Below are 21,418 nucleotides of genomic sequence, written 5' to 3' on the forward strand. Positions count from 1 at the left end.
TATGGCCTGCAAAAGACCTTCACAGCCTTTTATTTGTTTCATAAAGGCTTGTAATTATCAATGAGGAAAATTCAGAACTAATCAGATAGATATTCTTTACACACCAGAAGGTGTGGGAAAAAATTCATAAGATTCCTGGGAATAAGGCTGCCAAATGAACTAGAGATTTAAAATTAAGGTTATTTGGAAAATTTATATAAAACCTATCTATAATTCTTAGGAAATTAGAAGCAATGTCATGATTTATGACAGATGTAATGAGAAAGGAGCTTACTAAATGCAGAATTTTCTTCAAGGCATGCCATTCTTCCAGCCTTATTCCTAATTCATTATGGGGTGGTAGTCAGAACTTCTGACAATAACAGTCTGATTTGCTTGGTGCCTAAGAACTGAAGATGAGTAATAAAATCTATTGAAGTGTTTAAATACAGGAACCAGAGCTCACAGTGCAGCCGTTACATTCATGTGGGAAGACTTCAAATGCGGATGAAGCTAATTAGTCTTCATTGAAGACTTATGTTATCCGTGTCCTACCACTCCCAAAGTTATTCTAGTCTCTTGACCTGTCAGGCATTGGTACACAATGAGTACCAAATTTCTAAATAGTTATGGGTGTGTTTCAAACAAGTCATTGTAATAGAAACAGACTATGTTGAAATAAAAATATTAATGAAAATATAAATGAATGGTATATAAATGGATATGAATAAATTAAAATTAATTACTCAATTAAATAGGAAGAGTAAATGAGAGCAACTGATATTGAGACTCCAAAAATGTACACTGTATAAGCTGTGTAATGAGATTTCTGTCTCTATCAGGACTAACTCGATCCTCTAGACTGAATGTCCTTGACAAACATGCAGTCTGAACTTCTCTGAAAGACAAATCAGCAGTGGGTCTCAATTAAGAATGTGAGTGTATTTGGTGTGCAGGTTAAGAAGAGCTACCAATTTAGTCTTCTTCAGAAGAAATCCAGTTCATGTGCACCGAGACCATGCTGGAAAATAAATCATACATGATAAGCCAGGACAGTCAAAAAATTAAATGTCAAACTGTGCTGCCTCTTCAAGCTGAAACAGCCTATGCTGGAGGTGATTTTCGTATGGAAAGTAGGGTTCTATCATATGTAGTAATGATTCTTGAGAAAAAGGTTGTTCTGACTTCCCTTCTACCACATTTTAACTATCAATATTAAAAATTATGTTAGATATATACTAAAAATTATGTTAGATATATCTAGAAATCTGTAATTTTTTCATTATTATTATTACTACTATTATTATAATTCTTTATTTCCCTATTTATAGGAAATGCCTTGGATTAAATTAATGAAAACTTATGACAAGGGGTTTTTTTTCAAGAAAGGATTTGTAACTGAGACAGAACCACGCATAAGAAGTCTGCTTGAAGTTTTACTTCTTGATTTGTGTTCCTAGGTCCTGTGTCTCTGAATGTTCACTGTATTTAGAAATAATGGTAAGGGAAGAAGACAAAAAATCAGTAAATGTCTCCACTGTTGCAGTTCATTATACTGTATGACTTAATAGTGTGGGAGGCAGACATTATTTCTTCCATAAGACAGTGGAGCTAAGAGTGAGGAAAGAGAAAATGTATCCCTATTCCTGCTAAAACTAGCCTCAAGAATTGTACATGAAATTTTGTTTCTATTTATCATCTTTAAATAACATTGTGCTACAGTTCCAGGCAAACCTCGGCTTGTGATTAGCCACACACAGATGAACACGGCTCTAATTCAGTGGCATCCTCCTGTGGAAACTTTCGGCCCGCTGCAGGGTTATCGCCTGAAGTTTGGTCGCAAAGACGTGGATACATATACAACCATGGAGTTCTCGGAGAAGGAAGATCACTTCACGGCCACAGACATTCACAAAGGAGCTTCTTATGTCTTCAGGCTATCAGCTAGAAATAAAGTGGGCTTTGGGGAGGAGATGGTTAAAGAGATTTCTGTTCCTGAAGAGGTACCCAGTGGATTTCCCCAAAATCTCCACTCGGAAAGCTCTACTTCTACATCAGTTCAATTAACTTGGCAGATGCCGCTCTTGGCAGAGAGAAATGGCATTATCACCAAATATACCATCTTGTACAGAGATATCAATGTTGCTTACCAGCCAGTTGAACTCCCTGTTGTTCCTGCTGATACCACTGTGACACTTTCTGGCTTAAAACCAGATACCACATATGATGTAAAAGTACGTGCCCACACAAGCAAAGGGCCTGGTCCATATAGTCCAAGTGTCCAGTTCAGGACACTACCCGTGGATCAAGGTAGGATTTGTCTGCTTATGGCGTTGACCTTTAAAGGAGTATCGGTCTTTGGATATCAATGGTTTTGAAGGTATAAATAAAACTCACCAGCCCATTCATAAAAATAGGTTCATCAAACACAGAAGGTAAAGTATGTAAATCTTAATATCTTTTGGATGCCTTAGAATTCAATTGTCCCTTGCCAAGAAAGTTCTGGCTAACATCTCCACAATTTTTTCAGGTAAGGAAAATTTGCGTATTGGGTTGTCACTAAATAAGAGTGAGAGTGAGTTTAAATATGATCTTTAAATATGAACAGACAGGTAGGAGAATCGAATCCTTGTTTGTTTTTGACCTAAATGGAAAGCTAATAGTCCCAAGTAGCAGTGGAAATATGGCAAGATCTAAGCACCAAGATGTTGTTTATATACATTGTTTCTTTTTTTCCAGCAGTGTTTGCAAAAAATTTTCATGTTAAAGCAGTAATGAAGACTTCTGTTTTGCTGTCCTGGGAAATTCCAGAAAACTACAATTCAGCCTTGCCTTTCAAAGTAAGTTACTTTCCATTTGTACAAGAGAAAATAACAGAAACTAGAGGATGTCTTTCACCTGATTAAGTAGCTTACTAAACATGGAGATTTTTCTTGGTGTCAGTTTGGCTCTGTTTAAGATTGCATACTAATCAGCAGTGCTACTGTTAAATTTAGTCATACGGTAACATGACTTTTCCACTGTTGTGGCACTGTTTCCAAGTCAGGCTCATACTGGTTAATATGCATGATGAGAACACCTTGCTAATTTGTAGTTCATTGCTAAAATATTTTAAAGAAAACAGTGAAAGAAAATAATAATTTTCTTCCTATTTTTTTAATCTGTATTGACTACAATTGAATACCATTTTGTTTTTTCCCTCCTTACATTTACAACACCAGATTTTCACTTTACAACTCTTTTATTCCACTAACTATAACATTAGCCAGATACAGGGACTTAGTTTAACATGCAGTCTGCCTACAATTTGATCTGTATCATTCTTAATGTCTGTGTCATCTCAGGCATTGGCAAGTGCAGAACAGTATTTTATGAACTAAATTGCAAAAACCTTTCTAAATAAGGACTGTGTGGATTTTAGGAGTGCTCACATTGCTCTAGATTAATGTAGTTCTTTTTTTCCCCAAAAGTGAGAAGTTTAATTGCCATAGTGAATTCAGTATTATTTTAGAACCTAAAATGCCCTTTTTAAACTTTCATTTTAAATTTATAGCTGGGTCCATTCCTGAATTCAGTGTGACAGCATCATTTGCCTTGTCTTAGTAATGAAAACCACCTTCAATTTAATGTGTATTAACTTAGATCCTTTATGATGATGGGAAAATGGAGGTTGATGGACGTGCTACTCAAAAGCTGATCACTAACTTGAAGCCAGAGACATCATACTCATTTGTGCTGACAAACAGAGGAAATAGTGCTGGGGGTCTTCAGCACAGAGTGACCGCAAAAACTGCACCAGATGTGCTTCGCACCAAGCCAGTCTTCATCGGAAAGACCAACTTAGATGGCATGATAACTGTGGAACTTCCAAAAGTACCCTCAAATGAGAATATAAAGTGAGTGAATGAATTAAGTACCATTGTTTTTATTTCCAGAAAAATGATTATTCTGACTCTTCATGGTAGACCAAGGCTTTATTCTTCATAATGCTACAGAGAGTACAGTACTCTGCAGTAGTATTTGAACTAATGCTGGGATAATATTTCATGATAGTAAACTTGGAGGTGCTATTGACTCTCTCAAGGGACAAGAGGCCTTCCTGAGGAATATAGGTAGATTGAGCACTGGGCAGTCAGCAACGGCATGAAATTTAGCAAGAGCAAATGCCACATTCTGTTGTAAAGGTTCTTGAGTGTATCCAGCAGAGGGAAACAAAGGTGGAAGGACTGGATACCATGTCATGTGAGGAGCTGCTAAGGACTGACTTAAGGCTTGTCTAGTTTGTAGAAAAGAAGACTGAGGGCTCACGTCCTTGCTTCCTGAGGAGGAAAAGTGGAGAGAGAGCTGCTAATCAATTATGGGATCCATTTATAGGACATGAACCTCAGAGCTGCATATCAGGGGAGGTTCAGATGGCATTAGGAAGCATTTCTTTCCTTGAGAGAGTTTTCAAACACTAGAAGAGGCTTCCTCCTGAGGTGATTAATGTCTCAGGCATGTCAGTATTTAAGAGGCATTTGGGCAATGCCCTTAATATTTTTTTTTAACTTTTGGTCAGCCCTGAAGTGGTCAGGTAGTAGGACTAGGCAATCACTGTAGGTCACTTCCAACTAGAAGTATTCTCTATGTTTGTCCCATAGCCAGGTATGTAAGACCTGTATGGAGAATGTAGATTTTTCTCAGAGTACTTTTGTGTTTCATCACTGACTGCAAAATGAGGTATGCAGAAAACAACCTATATTGAGCAATATATCCTTTCAGAAAGAATGAATAACCCATGAATGAGTACCCTGTTGTAGATACTTGAAGTACTCAGACTCCGTCATTCCAGAATGACTCCATTATGTGGAGTTTTAAAGACTTGTTGGTGCACTTATATTAATTCAGATTAATTAATTCTGAAGTTTTTTATCAAGAAAAAAATGCCAGGTCCTCTCCAATGGTCTCAGAAAGAAAACCGGAGATTTTGCTGAAAAAATGGGCAATTTCCTAGAGGTTGCTTAGATTTTTGGGGGGAACAGGTGCTGTGGAAATGTAAACAGCAGAAATAGGACTAAAGACCTGACAGCACATGGTCAGCAGGGATTAGAAAGGTTAGACATAAAGATTTACCAGGAAAACATGAAGCATGATACAATCAATAAGTGTTATTGCTCTGCTTATAGTGATTCTTGTTGGTCTGTAAGGTTCCCATGTGTAATGTAAAGGAAATGGGGAGGAAAATGAGCCAGTCATTAAATATTGTTGGGGATTCAACTTGTCCTCTCCCTGGTGGATTTTTACTGACGGCTTTGTAGAAAGCTGCCCTCCTTTTTCATTACTGACTGAGGGTTTTGAGGCAGGTAAGGTCAAGAAATAAATGACTTTGAGACATTAAAAGGATGAAAAACTGAAAAATGTAGTCATTATCATTAGATTGAGTAAGATGCGGTCAGTAACAAATGCAGCTAAGGAAGACTGAAGATGGAATGAGTCAAAAAAGATTTATGAGGCAAAACATTCACAGAGAGAAAAAAGTGCAGGATAGCTAGTCAAACAGTAGCCAAAGAAAGCAGTGAAAAAAGAGACAATGCCTTTCTTTTTATGTACTGTAAAAAAAATTAAAAAGGCAAAGTGACATCAGCAAAGGTCCATTATGGGGTTCAACTGTCGATTTTGCAAATAATGTACCTCCTCCTTCTGTATCTATTTCCTAAGAAGATTTGATCAGGCTTGAAGTAATAAAACAAAAAAGATTCATTTGACCCTTGGATCAGGCATTACAAAGCAGCTACATACTGAACAGAAAAACCTGACATGATGCTTGCTAGAATAAGTAAGATTATTCTGCTATAATCTTTGTATGGGAAGAACAGTTTTCCATAGTAGTTAGGTTGACATTTTTAGACTTACTGTTCCTCTATTGGTACATTATATGCTCAGGATTGTCTCTAGCTTAAGATGAAGTACTGAGAATTTTTCAATAATACTAATTACACAGAAGGTGAAAAAGGTAATGGTTTGCTCTAATGAACTACAGGTAAATACTAATGGGATTGAGGGTAATGTTATAAAAGGTTTTGTAATTAAAAAATGGTAGTAGTTGTCAGTGTTTGATGGTGATAGATCATAGAAATTGGTGCAGAGCTCACCTTGTGATTAGTAAAATATCTCTTTTGCTGGCATAATCTCAAGTGAGAAATTTCTTAATTTTTTTCTTTTAGTATTTTGGGCTAATCCAAAGCAATTTTTTTGTGTAAAGAACAGTTCATGTTTCTCTGAATCTCTTCCATCTTTCCAGACTCTTAGGTAAAAAAAGAGTTTTGTGGAAGACTTTGGCCTTCAAAATACTCAGTAGATCAGACAATATCCAAACCAGCCCTTCATTTCTCACCTTCCTCTCTTCCCCTCTACCCCAAAAAGAACCTAAAACCAAAGAAGCGAATAATGAAGGAAATCATAAAACATGTTTCTCAAGAGATGCTACATCTTCTGGAGTTAGCTAGAAATCAAAGAACTTTGTTGTCCTTCATAATTTGCAGCACTGTATATTGGTGAAAACATTTTCATTTTTCTGCTTACTATTGATCTACTTGTTCTTTCAGCATAAAATACTCTATGTGTGCTGAAAGTCTTAGTAGATGTTCAAAGTTATGAGTGGGAGACTTGGATGAAGGAATTGTGAAAGAGTGTGAAAGTAACATTTACATGCTGGAAGTTCCTTGATTGAAAAAAATAAAAAGATGAAGAAGATGAAAAAAAACAAGGATATATGAGAGACTGTTATGCAGTTCATCCAGCAGATTTATCTTTGATGTTTGAAAGACACAAAGGGGCCAGTTCTCAATTGTTTTTTGTCTTGATTCTTAGGCATCTGTTAAAGAAAAGGTGTGTAAGTTATGCTTACTGTATATATGGATAAATCAGTGTTCACTAGGATTTGCTATTCATGTAACCAAAGAGTTTTTAATATATTTACACAAAAAACTTTCTCAAATTACTTAACACAAGAATTAATGAATATGTGCACTTACTATAGTAGCTGAAAGTCCAAAGTTTTGTTACGTTTCTTTTATGGGAAGGAGCTTTAAGTAAGAAGAGCTGAATAAAATGGATCAATGGCTTGCACTGCTATGGAAAAAAGATAGTTAGTTTAGACTGAGTCTTCAATCAATTGTAAGGCAGGTCCTTTTCTGTAGACTCTCTTGTTAATTACCTAGGATTTGCAAGTGCATTGCATGAGTAAAATAGTCAGTGCTGCAGAAAGTTGAACAGGCTATAAAAAAGAGGCAGAGTGAGAGGAGATGGTCCATGAGACACTAAAGTTGTCTTCCATAATGGAGGGCCAGAAACACCTTAATAAGATGTTGTTACTAGAAACAAAGAAAACTAGCTTCTTTCCCTCTCCCCTGGGATGGAGAGTGCTTGACTTTTTGGCAAGTGTATTTATCAAGAAGATGTACATTTTACTATCCTGGATGTCCTGATGTTGTGATTCTACTGCTTCTTCCCTCACACTAATGTGAAATTATGTATCTGCTTGACATGTATTTGCTTTTTGAAGCAAACGAGGAAAGTACCAGATCACTATTATACTAGAAAGTATAATTTACTAGTCTCCATGGGTGGGAAGGAGGAAGACGTTTTCAGGAAAATGTTTCTGTGGAAAACCGATATATGTAATTTGCAAATCCTAGCTATAAAGAGAGCATAAACCAAGCTCTCTTGCCTATGCCTGTGAACAGAATACTTAGGTAGGTAAAGCTGATGGCGACTGCTACCCAAAAGTAAAGAAAGTATGGGTGAAGTATATGTCATGTTTTCTTTCTTTTCTTTTTATCGTAATATTGACATCAACAAACATATTTTGTTAAGCTACCATGCTGATTATACATTAAAATTTGGGGAAGATGGGGTGGTAATTGAGATGTAAATATATGGTAATAGGTTTCAATTTAAGGGCTTGGGAGTTTTTTTTCCAGTGTAATGGTGGCAGGGCACAAATATCCCATGGCTCTTGTATCTCGGGAAGGCATTTTCAAACACTGTAATTAAAGTTTATTATAAATATTTATATATTTGCACAAAAAGTCAGGTAAATGGTGCCATTTGTTTGTCAAATGTTTTATGTTGATGTGTTTTCAAGAGTGTGAATGTTTACAGCTGTTTGGAAGGCTGCAGTGACATATTAATCTGCAAAAGTTTATTCTCAACATACCACTCTTAAGTTACGCTGAACAGACACTTATTACACCAATTTATTTATTCCTTTTCTTTCAAATTTACTTTTGTCCAACTGTTTTATTTACAGAGGCTATTACATAGTTATTGTGCCTTTGAAGAGGTCTCGTGGAAAGTTTATTAAACCATGGGAGAGTCCAGATGAAATGGAACTAGATGAGGTACTGTATGTGAGGGATTTTTTTCTTTTTTTTATTAAAGAAACAATATTAGTTGTATGTGATTAATTCATCAGTTTTAAAAGTTTTGGTTGTCGGGATAGTTTATATTTGAATTAACCTGCAGGGACTGAAACAAAAGTGTGAATTACAGAAATGAGAAGACAGTAAAGACATTAAGTTGCAGTAAAGCACACAAAGTGTCTAATATTTGTTGACATTAATATTTTACTCTTTTTCTGTTGTAAAGAGTGATGCAAAAGAGCAAGAGGTGAAATGAGTTGTCAGCAAAAGCTTAATCACCAGTGATACAAACCCTAATAAAGGTCTGGTTCATTAGTGGGGTGTTCACTAAGCCTGTAACAAATGCTAAATTGCAATTTCTGCTGCAATATAACATTTGACCTTCTGGTGGTATTTTTCCTGATTCTCAGATACCATAGTACTTCTGGTTAGAAGTAGCCTCCATTCTACCAACAATCTCGTGCTCAGAAATAAATAGATGAATGAAGTAGGAAAGAGCAACGTTGTGTCATCATTTGGTACTATAAATGACACTAACCCAAAGGACACAAGTACTTTCATTTTAGATATAAGCCTAGTAATACTGGATATCAGTTCAATATGTTATTGATATAATACTGATTCCAGGAAGTATTGTGTCAGCAGTCAGCCCTGTGTTCTGTTTTACTCGAGGACAGTATAGGTCATGTGAACTTGTCTTTCTTCTTTCAATGTGTAAATTTGGAATAATACTAATATTTACGATTGTAAAACTCTTTTAAGGGCCCCATAAGAAAGCCTTGTATAAAAGACAGGTAGTGGTGTTATTATTGCTATAGTTGTTTCTGGCCAGGATTTTCAGATACTATGGCAATTTTTTCATGTAATATCTCTGCAATTCAAAGACCACAGTCAAGTTTTTTACTCTTGATTTAGCTATCTTTTGACTGGATCCCATCCGTTTTCCCATTTTCTTTTGGTAGATTCCAGATTTTTATGTAACAGAGATGCTTCACCATATGCTTCCCCATAACACAATTACTGGGAAGTGGTAATCACCTGTGAGCAACCACAAAGGTTTTTTTCTCTCTTGACATTGATAAAATGCATATAAATTTCAAAGTTTGCACAACCTGTAGGGAAAATAGATTTTCACCAAACTAGCATTGCAGTAGAAAGCTTTCAAAATATAAACCAAGTTCTTTCAGTCTTTATCACAGCAACAGGCAAATCCTTAATCAGAAGATTAAAGATGACTGTTCAGAGGAAGACATGATGACTGACTGATCAAACCCTGTGTTTTTTCTTGACCAGGATCATTTATGCCATCATCTCACTTCATTCAATTGCAGCAATGGCTTGCTTTGATCTATTAACGTCTTCCCTTAAAAAGAACTTGGGTAGTAAATGTTATCAGCTCATGATGATGGTCATAGGTGACATCAAATACAGTTAAACAGTAAAATTCTGACAGCAAGATCCTACAGTAATGGAAACTGATTTAATACTACCACCCACTTTTAACATCCAAAGACCGTACTCACATCCAGCAGCATTAACAGATTAAAGGATAAGTGCCAGATGACATTGAACTTTTTGGCAATTAAATTCTACAGTTCCTGCTGATTCCCATAACAAAGGGTCATTTTAATCATCCTGCAAGTTGTGGTGCATTAGTCTGTATAACAGATTGATAAAGAGCATTTATTAATTCAGAAATATTTGGGTCAGGATGGGTTGTTTCCCACTTCTACTGATGTAATTGAGACCACGTCATAGAATTAATGGTGAAAGAAATAGGATATGCATTGACTGGAAAATGAAAATTATTTCTGATAAAGAACTAAACCCCTTGATATATCTTTTACAATTGCCACCGACATATATAGCAAGAACTGAGTAGGGAAAAATACTAAAAGCAGGCAGCAACTGTACATCATGCTAACTCATCCAGTTTCTATTATTTAAAAGACTGTTTTTCTTCCAGCTTTAGAAAATACATATACAGTTTTATTGAGCGTGCTATTACTGACAAACATATGAACACAGTGCCACAATAAATACCTTTGGGAAAAAAAAAACAAAAACAGAAACCAAACTGAACCAAACCAAAACCAACCAAACCAAAAACCCCTCACAAACCCCTCACAAACCTCCTGCCCCCCAAAATCCCACAAACAAACAAACAAAAACCACAAAAAACCCCACACTACTCTGAGCAAATGGTTCTTGATGGTCAAGTGAAGATACTTGTGCATATTTATATTTTTAATACAATCTCAGGTATATGGCTATGTATCAGAAATGGTTGGGCAATAGATTTTCCAAAGATCTGTGTTCCAAATGCTTTGCTTAGATTGTCAGAAGAAAAGTATTTGCTAGAAACACAACACTGGAATGTTACCTCCAGTACAGAACTGGCCAGCCCAAAAGATTCTCCAGCCTTATTGTAGTTACCTAATCTCCTTGGTTCCTTGAACTTCAGTTCTGAAAGACACTAAGAAAGATGCATAATTTTAGAGCAGATAATGGGCAAGATGTTATGTATCTGAAAATAATAGTTATTAAAAATACTGTCATTTTTTACTCAAAATTTCATTTTCTTCTAAATATCATGAGATCTAGTGACTTTAAATAGACCTGAAATGAAGTAGAAAAAGTATGATTTTCAGTATTACCTAGGAGGATTACTTCAGATTTGTAAGCAGTAAAACCTAAATAAAAGTATGCGTGTTAAATTTTAAATGAATTCAGTAATTTTATTGAAATCTATGTGTGAAGTACAACAGGAGATATATGAGCAAGTAACAATATTTGGCAACAACCTCATTTATATATGAAACATGAATGAGGCCAGAGGTTCACCTGAGGTCTATTCAGTCATGTGTAGTTAATGTTACTGACAAGATTTTTATCTACAGATAAACACACCTAAGTTTAGCTGGCCTTTGGTGATGAATAACCAGCTTTGAGAAAGTTTAACAAATTTTGTTTGACTCAGGGTAATTAACTTTTAGCATTCATAGCCAAAGCTCATTTTCTGATCACTGTAATACAGTACTTCAGCATTGATTTTTCCTCAAATTATATGCATTTTATGTTACTATTTCAAAGAGAAATAATCAAGATCAAACGTTTTTCTTCCCCTCTCAATCTCAATCTAATTTTGATTGCAGTACTACTGCCGTATTTTGACATTTTATTATGAGTTGCTTAAAATCTGAATTGTAAATATGGTGTAATCTGGAAACATATGATAAAGAATTTACTTGAGTTAGCCACACAAGTAAGTTTAAATTCCAGTGGAAACAGTAACCATAAATGAAAATATCAGTCATCTTTGGGGGTGGCACAAGCCATGTACTAGTATTGCCATATTTGTGACTCCTGATTTCCAGATAGCATACACTGTTATTACTTGAATATTAACTTAATGTTTCAGCGGACTTCGGGATATCCAGTGCTCAGCCCTCTGCCTAGCTGTTATTACCCTTATAAAACATGGCTTCCTATAGAGACAAACTTTTCAGAGTGCTTCCATCAGCAGTTCTTGCAAGGGCTGATCTAACCTGAAACAAACTTTGATTAGTCTCTGCCTCATGTTCTGCATTTAGCAACTCTACCTGGGGCATAGGAAGCTACCAACAGATGTGAGAGTCACCTTCAATAAAGTAACTAAATAGAAATCTTTTCAATATTACAGTTCTCTACTGCCCTCATTTTTATATGACACAAATTGACTCTAGCTGCTCATTAAACTGTTTAGGAAGAATGAAAGAGAAATATGGACTGCTGATTGTGATAGTGTCCTTGAGTGGTGAATAATGACTTCTACTCTCAAATTATGGCCAGTTCTTTTTTTGCTCAGGGGATCCATTGCAGTGTACCAGCTTTTGTGTCGTAGGATTGAAAATTGATAGAGTTAAATGAATGTAAAATCTCTACAACAGGGAACGGACTCAGCCTTAGAGCTGGAAAGCAGTTAACTGTATACTAGTATGCAGTATACTGTATACCATCTTTGAAGGTGTAACTTCCAAGTGCCCTCAGTGTTAGTTAAGGAAGTTTGGATCCAAGTGGTACAGGTTGCTTCCGTGTCTATCTGTAGTCTGTGTTTGAAATATTGAGGTCAGTGACAAGGGGTGTTAAAGTAATCAGTATTAAAAGTGTCTTTCTCAGTAACAGAGTGAATATTAGATTGTTTTACATGCATTGGAATTGTTAATTGTGTAATTGCAAAGTACAAGATCCCATGTGGGGAAGTCAAAAAGATGTGCTAGTTAAGCTGTGGCCTAACACTGAAAGAGAGGCTGAATCAAGACAGAGCTTCCCTAATTAAACATGTCCTTTAAAATGAATATATATAGTTAAGATTAGATTTTCATATCTTTTTTTATTTATCTCTTTCTCACTCTGGAGATTTGTCTCCTTCTCCTAACAAAGAATTTTGTGCTAATCTATTATATTAGAACTGTTTGTGTAAAACAATGAGGTGACCTGAGAATAATTTGTGATTGAAGTCTGAGACTACAGGACATTGAATAAGTTTCATAAGTAAAAAATGAGGGAAACTGTAAAGAGGCCTTAGAAGTCATCACTTATCACACAGGAAAAGTTCAGACTCCTTTTAATCAAATCAGATTCATTTTTGTGCACTACCAGTATATCTAAAGTGATAAAAGGTGTTGAAAAAGCATTTGTCTGATTTAGTAAGTAATTCATTAATAGGTTATACCAGCAGAGCTTAAGTTCCTTCTTTAGTTAGTATATGTTTTCCAAGTTTGAACCCAGCATCTAATCTTGTCACAAATGTACTGATGTAAATTTTACCTTTGTTTATCAGAAGAAGTGACTGAGTCACCATCCCTTGAGGTATTTAAAAAGATGTGTAGTTGTGGCGATTAGGGACATGGTTTAATGGTGGACTTGGCAGTGTTGGACTCAATCTTAAAGGTCTTTTCCAACATAAATAATTCTACCATTCTGTTCTATGACTGACTTCATATATGTTCATACATACATATATATATATTAAATATGTAATGTGATGTGTGTATATATATGTCCTCAGAGAAGGTATATTGCTTTCTTTTCCTTTCTTTCCTCCCATGCCCTTGCCCCACCCCAGGCACAACATTATCACTGAAAATTGTTTTGTGTTTGTAGTCTGGGCAGTACAGTTGCCTCCTAGTATCTTATCTTAACAAGAATGACAAGAAATTGGAAGATTTTACAAGAACCGATTTAGTGATACTGATACATCCCATGAAATGTGGTTAAATTTATTTTTGTAGTTCCTGGTCATGCGTTAAATTTTCTCATTACATTCTCAATAAGTTACATTAAAATTGTTTACAGTTATCTTTCTGTTCATGCCTCCTCTTTCTCTCTCTCTCTTTCCCTTCCCTTCATTCTAAAGCTGCTTAAGGAGATAGCTAGGAAACGCAGAAGCATTCGTCTTGGGCGGGAAGTTGAATTAAAGCCATATATTGCAGCTCACTTTGAAGTTCTTCCTACGGAATTCACATTGGGGGATAAGAAGCATTATGGTGGATTTGAGAATAAGCAACTACAGAGTGGTCAAGAATATGTCTTCTTTGTCTTGGCTGTAATGGAACACTCAGAATCTGTAAGTTAGTTAATGTTTTTCAATTTCAAAATTATCTTTCCATAATCATGAAAACATTTTGCAATGCTTATTCAGCTTCCCAAAAGATTTTCTATGGGGTTTTTTTTGCATTACATGTCACAGCATCTTTAAAGCAATTATTTCCTTTCCTAGTGACAATTAATTCCTTAAACTTTCCTATTCTGGTTGCATCTTTGTGTGTTACTTCTATATGTAACTGAAACCTAAGGATCACCTTTTATTAGCGATGTTGTGATCCTTTGCAAATTACATGCTCTGCTATTTGTGACCATGAACATAGGATCTGAGGCATGAACTTCACAGCAGCATCTTTCTCAATGTATTTAGGAGTTCTTCTCTTGCCTTAATGCTACCATTGAATAATGGTGTAGGACACACAGGATTCTTGGAAATTCACTGAACCAGAGACATGCACAGCTACTCTTTTTAGTTACAGTCATTCCATAACAACTTTATCAGTAAATTGTTAGAAAGTTAGAAAGTAATTCAATAATAAGGAAAATACTTGAGATGATTTAAATAATGAGCTGTCATTCCTCTTTACTTAATTCATTTGGTAGTTATGTCCCTTTATGCATGAGTTAACCTACTGCATGTAATATATTAAAAGAATAGACATAAATAGGCCTGTTGAAAGAAGATGCAATCCACATTAACATTTTAACATACAATGTATAATACGTTAAATTTCTAATGGGTAACTAAACCTGACAGGTACATTTGCGGGTTCAACCACTTGAAACTACAACACCAATATTCTGAATTCTAGTCAAAGCTTCTAGTGTGTAGCATCATAATTGCTTTCTTGCTATCAATGGAATTTGCCTACCTAAACACAATGAGGAAGTTGTTCCACTTCGAATACTTTTGGATAAATAGCTTCATTTGAAAATAAAGTAGATGCCTCCTGGAAGCTCTAACATAAATCAAAAGTTCCACTTTCGCTTTTTGACAGGGGCTGCATAGACAGATAATTCTGAAGGTGGTGCATCCAAAAGGTTCAAACTGGAGAAGATAGACAGCTTTTGACCATAAAGTTAGGTAGCCAGAATGAGGTAATCAGAAATTACCTATAGTAAAATTGATCTTTTCAGCACAAAGTATGGTTTCTCGGGTTTTTTATGTTAATTAAAGCATTAGTAATTTCGTATAAATGACCCAAATTTATTATTTTGTTAGCAAGAAATGAGGATAATAAATCAGGAAAAAGTAGATTTTTCAGGTGAAAAGGCTCATATGGCAAAATCTATCTAAGGTCCTACTCTTGAAGATTTCAGAAGGCATTACTAAACTTACAGTATGGTTAATAACTGGTTTAACATGCCATCTGAAATGTTTATGTGATTGACTAGCGTAAGGTACCCACAGAGTGTAAATAGTTTTTAATGGTGAGTGAAATTCAACTTTCAATGCTCCAGTTTATCCACTCTCAATATATTTGATTTTCTTCTAGGACTGTAGATCCCACTGGTGTATGAGTTGCAACTTAAAAGGGATTTTCAAATGTTACACCATACATTGACTTCCCCTCCAGAGAACACAAAATTTCCCTGTTGATTGGTAGAATGGACTATTTGAATTAAAAGAGAACATGGGAAGATCTGAATTTATTTAACTTGGTAAAATGGAAGCTGAAAGAGCTTATAATTAAGTATGTTAAGCATGTTGTTAAGAGGGAGGAAAAAATAAGATAAATTTGGCAAAATAATAAACGAGTTTTAATTAGTTATTAATACAGGTAGGATAAAAATTTAAAGTGAAATCTTGCTTATTGGAGAAAAAATCGTTAGCGCTTATACTGTTACCCTCAATATCCCTCTGTATCTTTTTCCAGGCATTTTTACTACCTGATCCAAAGAAAGAGGCTAAATAAAGAGAGTTTCTTCCTGTAGCAGTGAGATTTGTTCTGTCTTTTGAAAATACTGAAGCTGGGAAAAAAATGGCAGTCAGTTTGGGTGTTTCAGGAATGGAACATGAAGAGTCCCCATTTTCCAAACAATGACAACGGGCTTAAAACACTGGGTTTTTTTGGTGCCAGGTACCAGGTTTAGTGAGACTGTAACATAACTGGAGATTGTTGACATGGGTGCTAGCTCCTTACCAGCTAGTGTAAGTGCCTCAGCTTTGCCAGTCCTAATCCTGTGTCAAACCCAGATACTGTCATAGCCCAGAGCCCAAAACAAGGCCAAATGAAGTGTAAAAAAACATGTCTCCTTTGATAACACTTGTCCTGGCTTAGGGCATCTTTCAGAACACAGTGCAAACATGTAAATGGAAGCTAATCTCTTCTCCCAGTTATCTTATTCTGTTTTAACTGACATTTCTGATCTACTGCTGAATCAAGCTTTTAAGTCCTTTGCAAAAGCTGTAGTTCAAATCCTAGTTTAGTGCTGATGGAGACACTCCAACAAAGACAAAATTGTACAAACTATTCTCCACTTCTGTCTTTACTGTAACTCAGAGTTGTTTAAATGATCCAGTTTTAGCAGGCTGGCTACTCAGCCTCTCCTGTTTGATCTATGACTGAGTGCAGAGTTAAAATTACAAACATCTCAGGGCAGAGCAGAGTGAAGAAATATTCTGTTATCACAGGTCTTATCCTAAGCCAGTTGCTTTACACCATCCAGTAAAGCAAAGATTTTCAACAGCCTCTGTTGGTTCATAATTCAAGTTTTATACCTATGAAAGACTGAGTGTTTGGTTTCCCTTCATACTCTATAGTGACTTCCCCTGTTTTCCATTCTTAAATTTAAATTGTTTCAACCTTCAATAAGAATACTCTATCAGACAGTTTTTGACTGTCAAAACGTATTGTACTATTGCCACAAGAACCTTTTCTAAGAACCTTCTATATTCAGTCCCCTTTATTTTTACTTATAGTAGTTTTGTTCTGTTGGAAGTACTCTTTCATATCATGCAGGAAGAAATAGTGTTAATCCAGTGTGAAACTAAAAAAACAAAAACCAAAAATAAGTAACCAATGGGTTGTATTTCTCCTAGTGCTTTTCTCATTCTCTGTTTACGTTGCAAAGTAAACATTGCAAAGTGTTGTGGAAGGACATCATTTGTCTACACATCACTGCTAATATGTGGAACACAAAATAACACACTGTTTAGTTTGCAAGTTTATATGCTGCCTGACTTCAAGAAAAAGAGCATTTTCACTTTGTTATGTTCACTGCATCGTCGTCTTCTATACATTTATTTTAGATCTAGCATAGTTAATACTTTAAATGCACTCCTTCGTGATTAAGTAAGAATTATTTTTATTTCTATAGACCATGTATGCAACCAGCCCATATTCTGATCCTGTTGTGTCAATGGATCTTGATCCCCAACCAATTACAGATGAGGAAGAAGGCTTGATTTGGGTTGTTGGACCAGTTCTTGCAGTGGTGTTTATCATCTGCATTGTTATTGCTATACTTCTTTATAAAAGGTAAATTTACCTTCTAGTTTTCTTACTAGGTATATAACTTCCTGACATGTTGATCATTTTGTAATACTGTTCCAAATTATATTTTTGTGCTACCATAGTAACTGTCATTGCTTTGGGATATTTCAGTATTTATTAATGATTTCCGGAATACTGCAGAAATTTTTGATTGAAAGTTTCTGATAATTACAGGTATGCAGGTACATTTTTCTGTTGATGACATATTAACACTTCTGCATTTAAGTGTTTTTTCCACTTTGCATACATTTATATGCAAAGAAAATAAATATGTGCTGCATATAAATATGTATGGAATTGGCATATTTGACTTTTCAAAACTTGTTTTTAGATGTGTAATAGTAATACATTAGGGGTTACATTCAACTTGATGTTAAATGTGATTCTCATCTCCACTCAAGTAATTTGAGTTTTTACTTTTGACAGTTGGTCTCAATTTGTCATTGTATCTATATGAATTTGAAGCTCTGAACTGAGAGATTAAAGAGACATCAAATAACGTTTTTCTACTAATCTTGCAATGAGATCAAATTTCACTTATTCTTCTTTCACTGTCTGTGACACAGCTGTAGTTTTGCTATTATACCTTCTACCTTACAATATACTCAGTGTAAACTGTGTACGATGCCATAATTTATATGTAGTAGCTTTTTACACTGTAAATGAATTCACAGGGGTCAATCAAAACAAAAGAATCCAAACAAAAAAGTTTATTTTAATGTTTAGATTATGTTCCTAATACATTTTTAAATATATTGATATAATTGCAAATTAATATAAAAATGCTATAAACCTCTGGAGAGGTGGTGCACTAGGAATAATTTCATTAAATGGAGTATGTCCTCTAAAATTAACAGCTATAATGCTATCACTTGAATATAAATATTTAAATTCTGCTTGCCTCTATGGTCTTCCCACCCTAAGTGTCTTTGGTCAAATACCTCTAAAATTGCATGTATGGAACTGGCTTCAGGTTTTGGAAAGAATTCTCTGTTCAGCAGTAAATACCCAGTCCAGAGTTGACTTGAGCTTATGTCTATATATAGATGTATTTATAGAATGTTTTCAGGGCTGTAATTGTACAGCAGCATAACACATGGTCTGTTGCTTTCAAATACTATGTCTCCTGAAAGGTTCTGTTAGTGCATAGTGTTTCAGCCAATCTAATTGGTTAGCAACCAGTGAACCTCTGTTTGTGTCTGTCTGTCGCTTCAAAAACCAGTCGTTAGAGTTGTGCTAAAAGTGAAATATTCCTTTCTCCTGATTATTTTGAATTATTAAGAGTAAATCTTCTCTCATACTACAAAAAAAAGTCCAAACAATGGCGTATAAAGCAGATGTGCACCTGTTTCTGAAAATACTATTTACATTTATGGAATCAAACTAAAAATCTTAAATCTGTTACCAAATAAAAGATATTAGGCATATTCTACATACAAACAGGTAAAATTTGCTTGTCAGTATTGTGAAGATATTGTCATTTACTGAAAATGGGGGACATACTTTCCATCTGTTATTTACTATTTGTACTAGAACTTTTCAGGCAAATGTCCATATGTATTTATTTTTCTATTTTCAGCTATTTACTCTAATTTATTAAACTGCACTGAATTGGCAAATTACCTCTGAGAAATTTTGACTGCAGTTTTAGCAGCCTCTGGTCCTCTATGAATTTTTCATTTCTGTAAAAAAGAAATATATAATTGGATATTTTTTTCAAGAGTATTCAACCTGGATGTAAGCTAACTGCTAGATTTTGATAGACTGAGTGACTGTAGAAGAGCACCAACTAGACAAGAAAATAGGGATATTTAGCGTCCTATTTTGAGAAAGCAGTGAAATTTAATTTCTGAGTAAAATGGATTTTACTATGGCTACAGGAGTTGGATGAAAAAAATAAGCAAAAAAAAAGCCCAGGAAAACCAAACATTTTCATGGATACAGGGAATTTTACAATATATTTGTTGAAATCAGTGGAGTGTAAGTGCAACAAGTATGGTAACGAGGAAAAACAAAGGATAGAGGGCATCAGTCTAACAATACATGAACATACATGCAAAAAATATTAAAAATAGGATGTTGTTGAAGGATGTGCAGTGCAAAGAGGACAGCTAAGAAATGACCATGTCTTTTGAAGTGCAGATGGTAGTAATTCAAATAAAGGTCAACTATGCTTAATTCACTTTGTCCATAGAAGCCTTTATGAACAGACTTGGACCACTAAGCTCATGATTTATAATACGACTTTTATATTTTAATTTCAATCATAGAGAAAGAATTACTTCCATTTCTAAAAGAATTACTTTAGGTGGAGAAGTCTTGCCCCTCTTCAAAACAGACACTATCAGAGGTAGTGTGAATGAGTTGTGTTAGTTGGTTTGAAGCATATTTAACAATCCCAAAGACAAGGAGTGCATGTTTGACCTCATTATTTATTGGTAAGTTGTGTCAGGGTTATTGCCTCTCCGTTAAGTCTTAAAATCTGAAAGCAAAGATACTTTATAGAAAGTTTTTTGGATCATATATTAGAATATAGCCAAAAGGTCCTTGCAGCTCAGTAAGTAACAGTAATACACTGAAGAGTACCTTTTCTTATGATCACATATAGTAGTAATATAATAGCCAACAACAACAGAGGCCAATTAATGTGCTGTGTGCAGAAGATCTCACAGTTTCACAGAACCGAAGGGTCACATCTCTGGAATTTGCCTCATCCCAGCCCTGCTCAGAGTATGGCCAGCTACAGCAACTTGTTCAGAGGGATGTCCCAGCAAGATTTAATGTATCTAAGAATGGAAACTCAACAACTTTTCTGGGCAACCTGTTCTGTGTTCCAGTATCTTCACAGTAAAAATTATTTTTTCCTGAGTTACAGTTGAATATGTCTTGGCAAATGGAATTGACTTGGCCAGTAACCAGTTCAGTGTTCTCTGTCCTCGCAGCAGTGAAACCAGGAAACCACCATGCAGTCATAGGGAAAGGAGGCACTTATTTTGGAGCAGATATTTCAATCTATTTGACTTAAATATAAATAATAAAATTTAGACATCCAAGTAAATTAACTAAATCTCATTACCTTTTCAGTTATTTTCCTTTGCTCATTCCAACTTGAAGTACATTATACATCATAGTAAGGTTTATAACCAGAATCTCAAACAAAGGCAAATACCTGCTTAACTAGAGAGCGAGTGCATACCCTAGAAGAAACGCCTAACCATTATGATGGTTCTTTGAGTCTCAGTTTATATTTCAAGTTGATGTTGATAAATCATTACCTTGCTGCAACCTACAGTTTAGGTAAATCTACAGTGAATCATTTTAACTCACTTTTAAATGTGTGGTACATATTCAATTACATAAGATTTAGGTGATTAGGAACCCAGTCAGTGAATGTTAAAGAGCTCTAGAAATTGTTCAGTGTATCTCAAAAATGGACAAATTAGAAAGAAGAGTGCCTGTCCCCATGAAGAATCCTGTCATCTGGTTTCTGGGTTTGGGAATTTATTTCTTTAACATGTGAATTTTTGTTTTTAAGAAATTACAAATTCTCTAATTTCAGTCGTCCACTGATGGAGAGAAAAATGTTCCTTATTCTAGATCTTTTCATTTGTGAGGGAGAGAAGTTAAAGCCATCTTGACAGACTTCGTGTTGTTTGCTTTTATAAAGTGCAGCTTTCTGATTTGGTTCAGAAGACTGGAACCTAAGCTTGAATCTTTTGAACACAGTGAACTCTGCCGCTCTGAATCATAGCGTCATCGAATCATAGAATAGGTAGGGTTGGAAGGGACCTTTAAGGGCCATCTAGTCCAACTGCCTTCATCTTCAACTAGGTCAGGTTGCTCAGAGCCCTGTCCAGCCAGGCCTTGAACGTATCCTGAGATTACGTATATGCCACCTCTCTAGGCAACCTCTGCCAGTATTTCACCACCCCTATCATAAAAAATTTCTTCCTA

The 21,418-nt window shown here is 35.3% G+C and overlaps 1 protein-coding gene across 1 annotated transcript in view; it reads left to right on the forward strand.

The window, feature by feature from the left end:
• PTPRD (protein tyrosine phosphatase receptor type D) overlaps window positions 1-21,418 on the forward strand; it is a 339,897-nt gene that overhangs the window by 234,507 nt on the left and 83,972 nt on the right. Inside the window, exons 18-23 of the mRNA XM_025894895.2 lie at window positions 1,702-2,289; window positions 2,722-2,819; window positions 3,622-3,875; window positions 8,270-8,360; window positions 13,780-13,989; window positions 17,289-17,449. Of these exons, the coding sequence (XP_025750680.1) occupies window positions 1,702-2,289; window positions 2,722-2,819; window positions 3,622-3,875; window positions 8,270-8,360; window positions 13,780-13,989; window positions 17,289-17,449 (1,402 nt within the window). The remainder of the gene's footprint in view (window positions 1-1,701; window positions 2,290-2,721; window positions 2,820-3,621; window positions 3,876-8,269; window positions 8,361-13,779; window positions 13,990-17,288; window positions 17,450-21,418) is intronic.

The sequence above is a fragment of the Manacus vitellinus genome, unplaced genomic scaffold, assembly GCF_001715985.3.
Source record: "Manacus vitellinus isolate BGI_N305 unplaced genomic scaffold, ASM171598v3 scaffold_18_pilon, whole genome shotgun sequence".
NCBI lineage: Eukaryota > Metazoa > Chordata > Aves > Passeriformes > Pipridae > Manacus > Manacus vitellinus.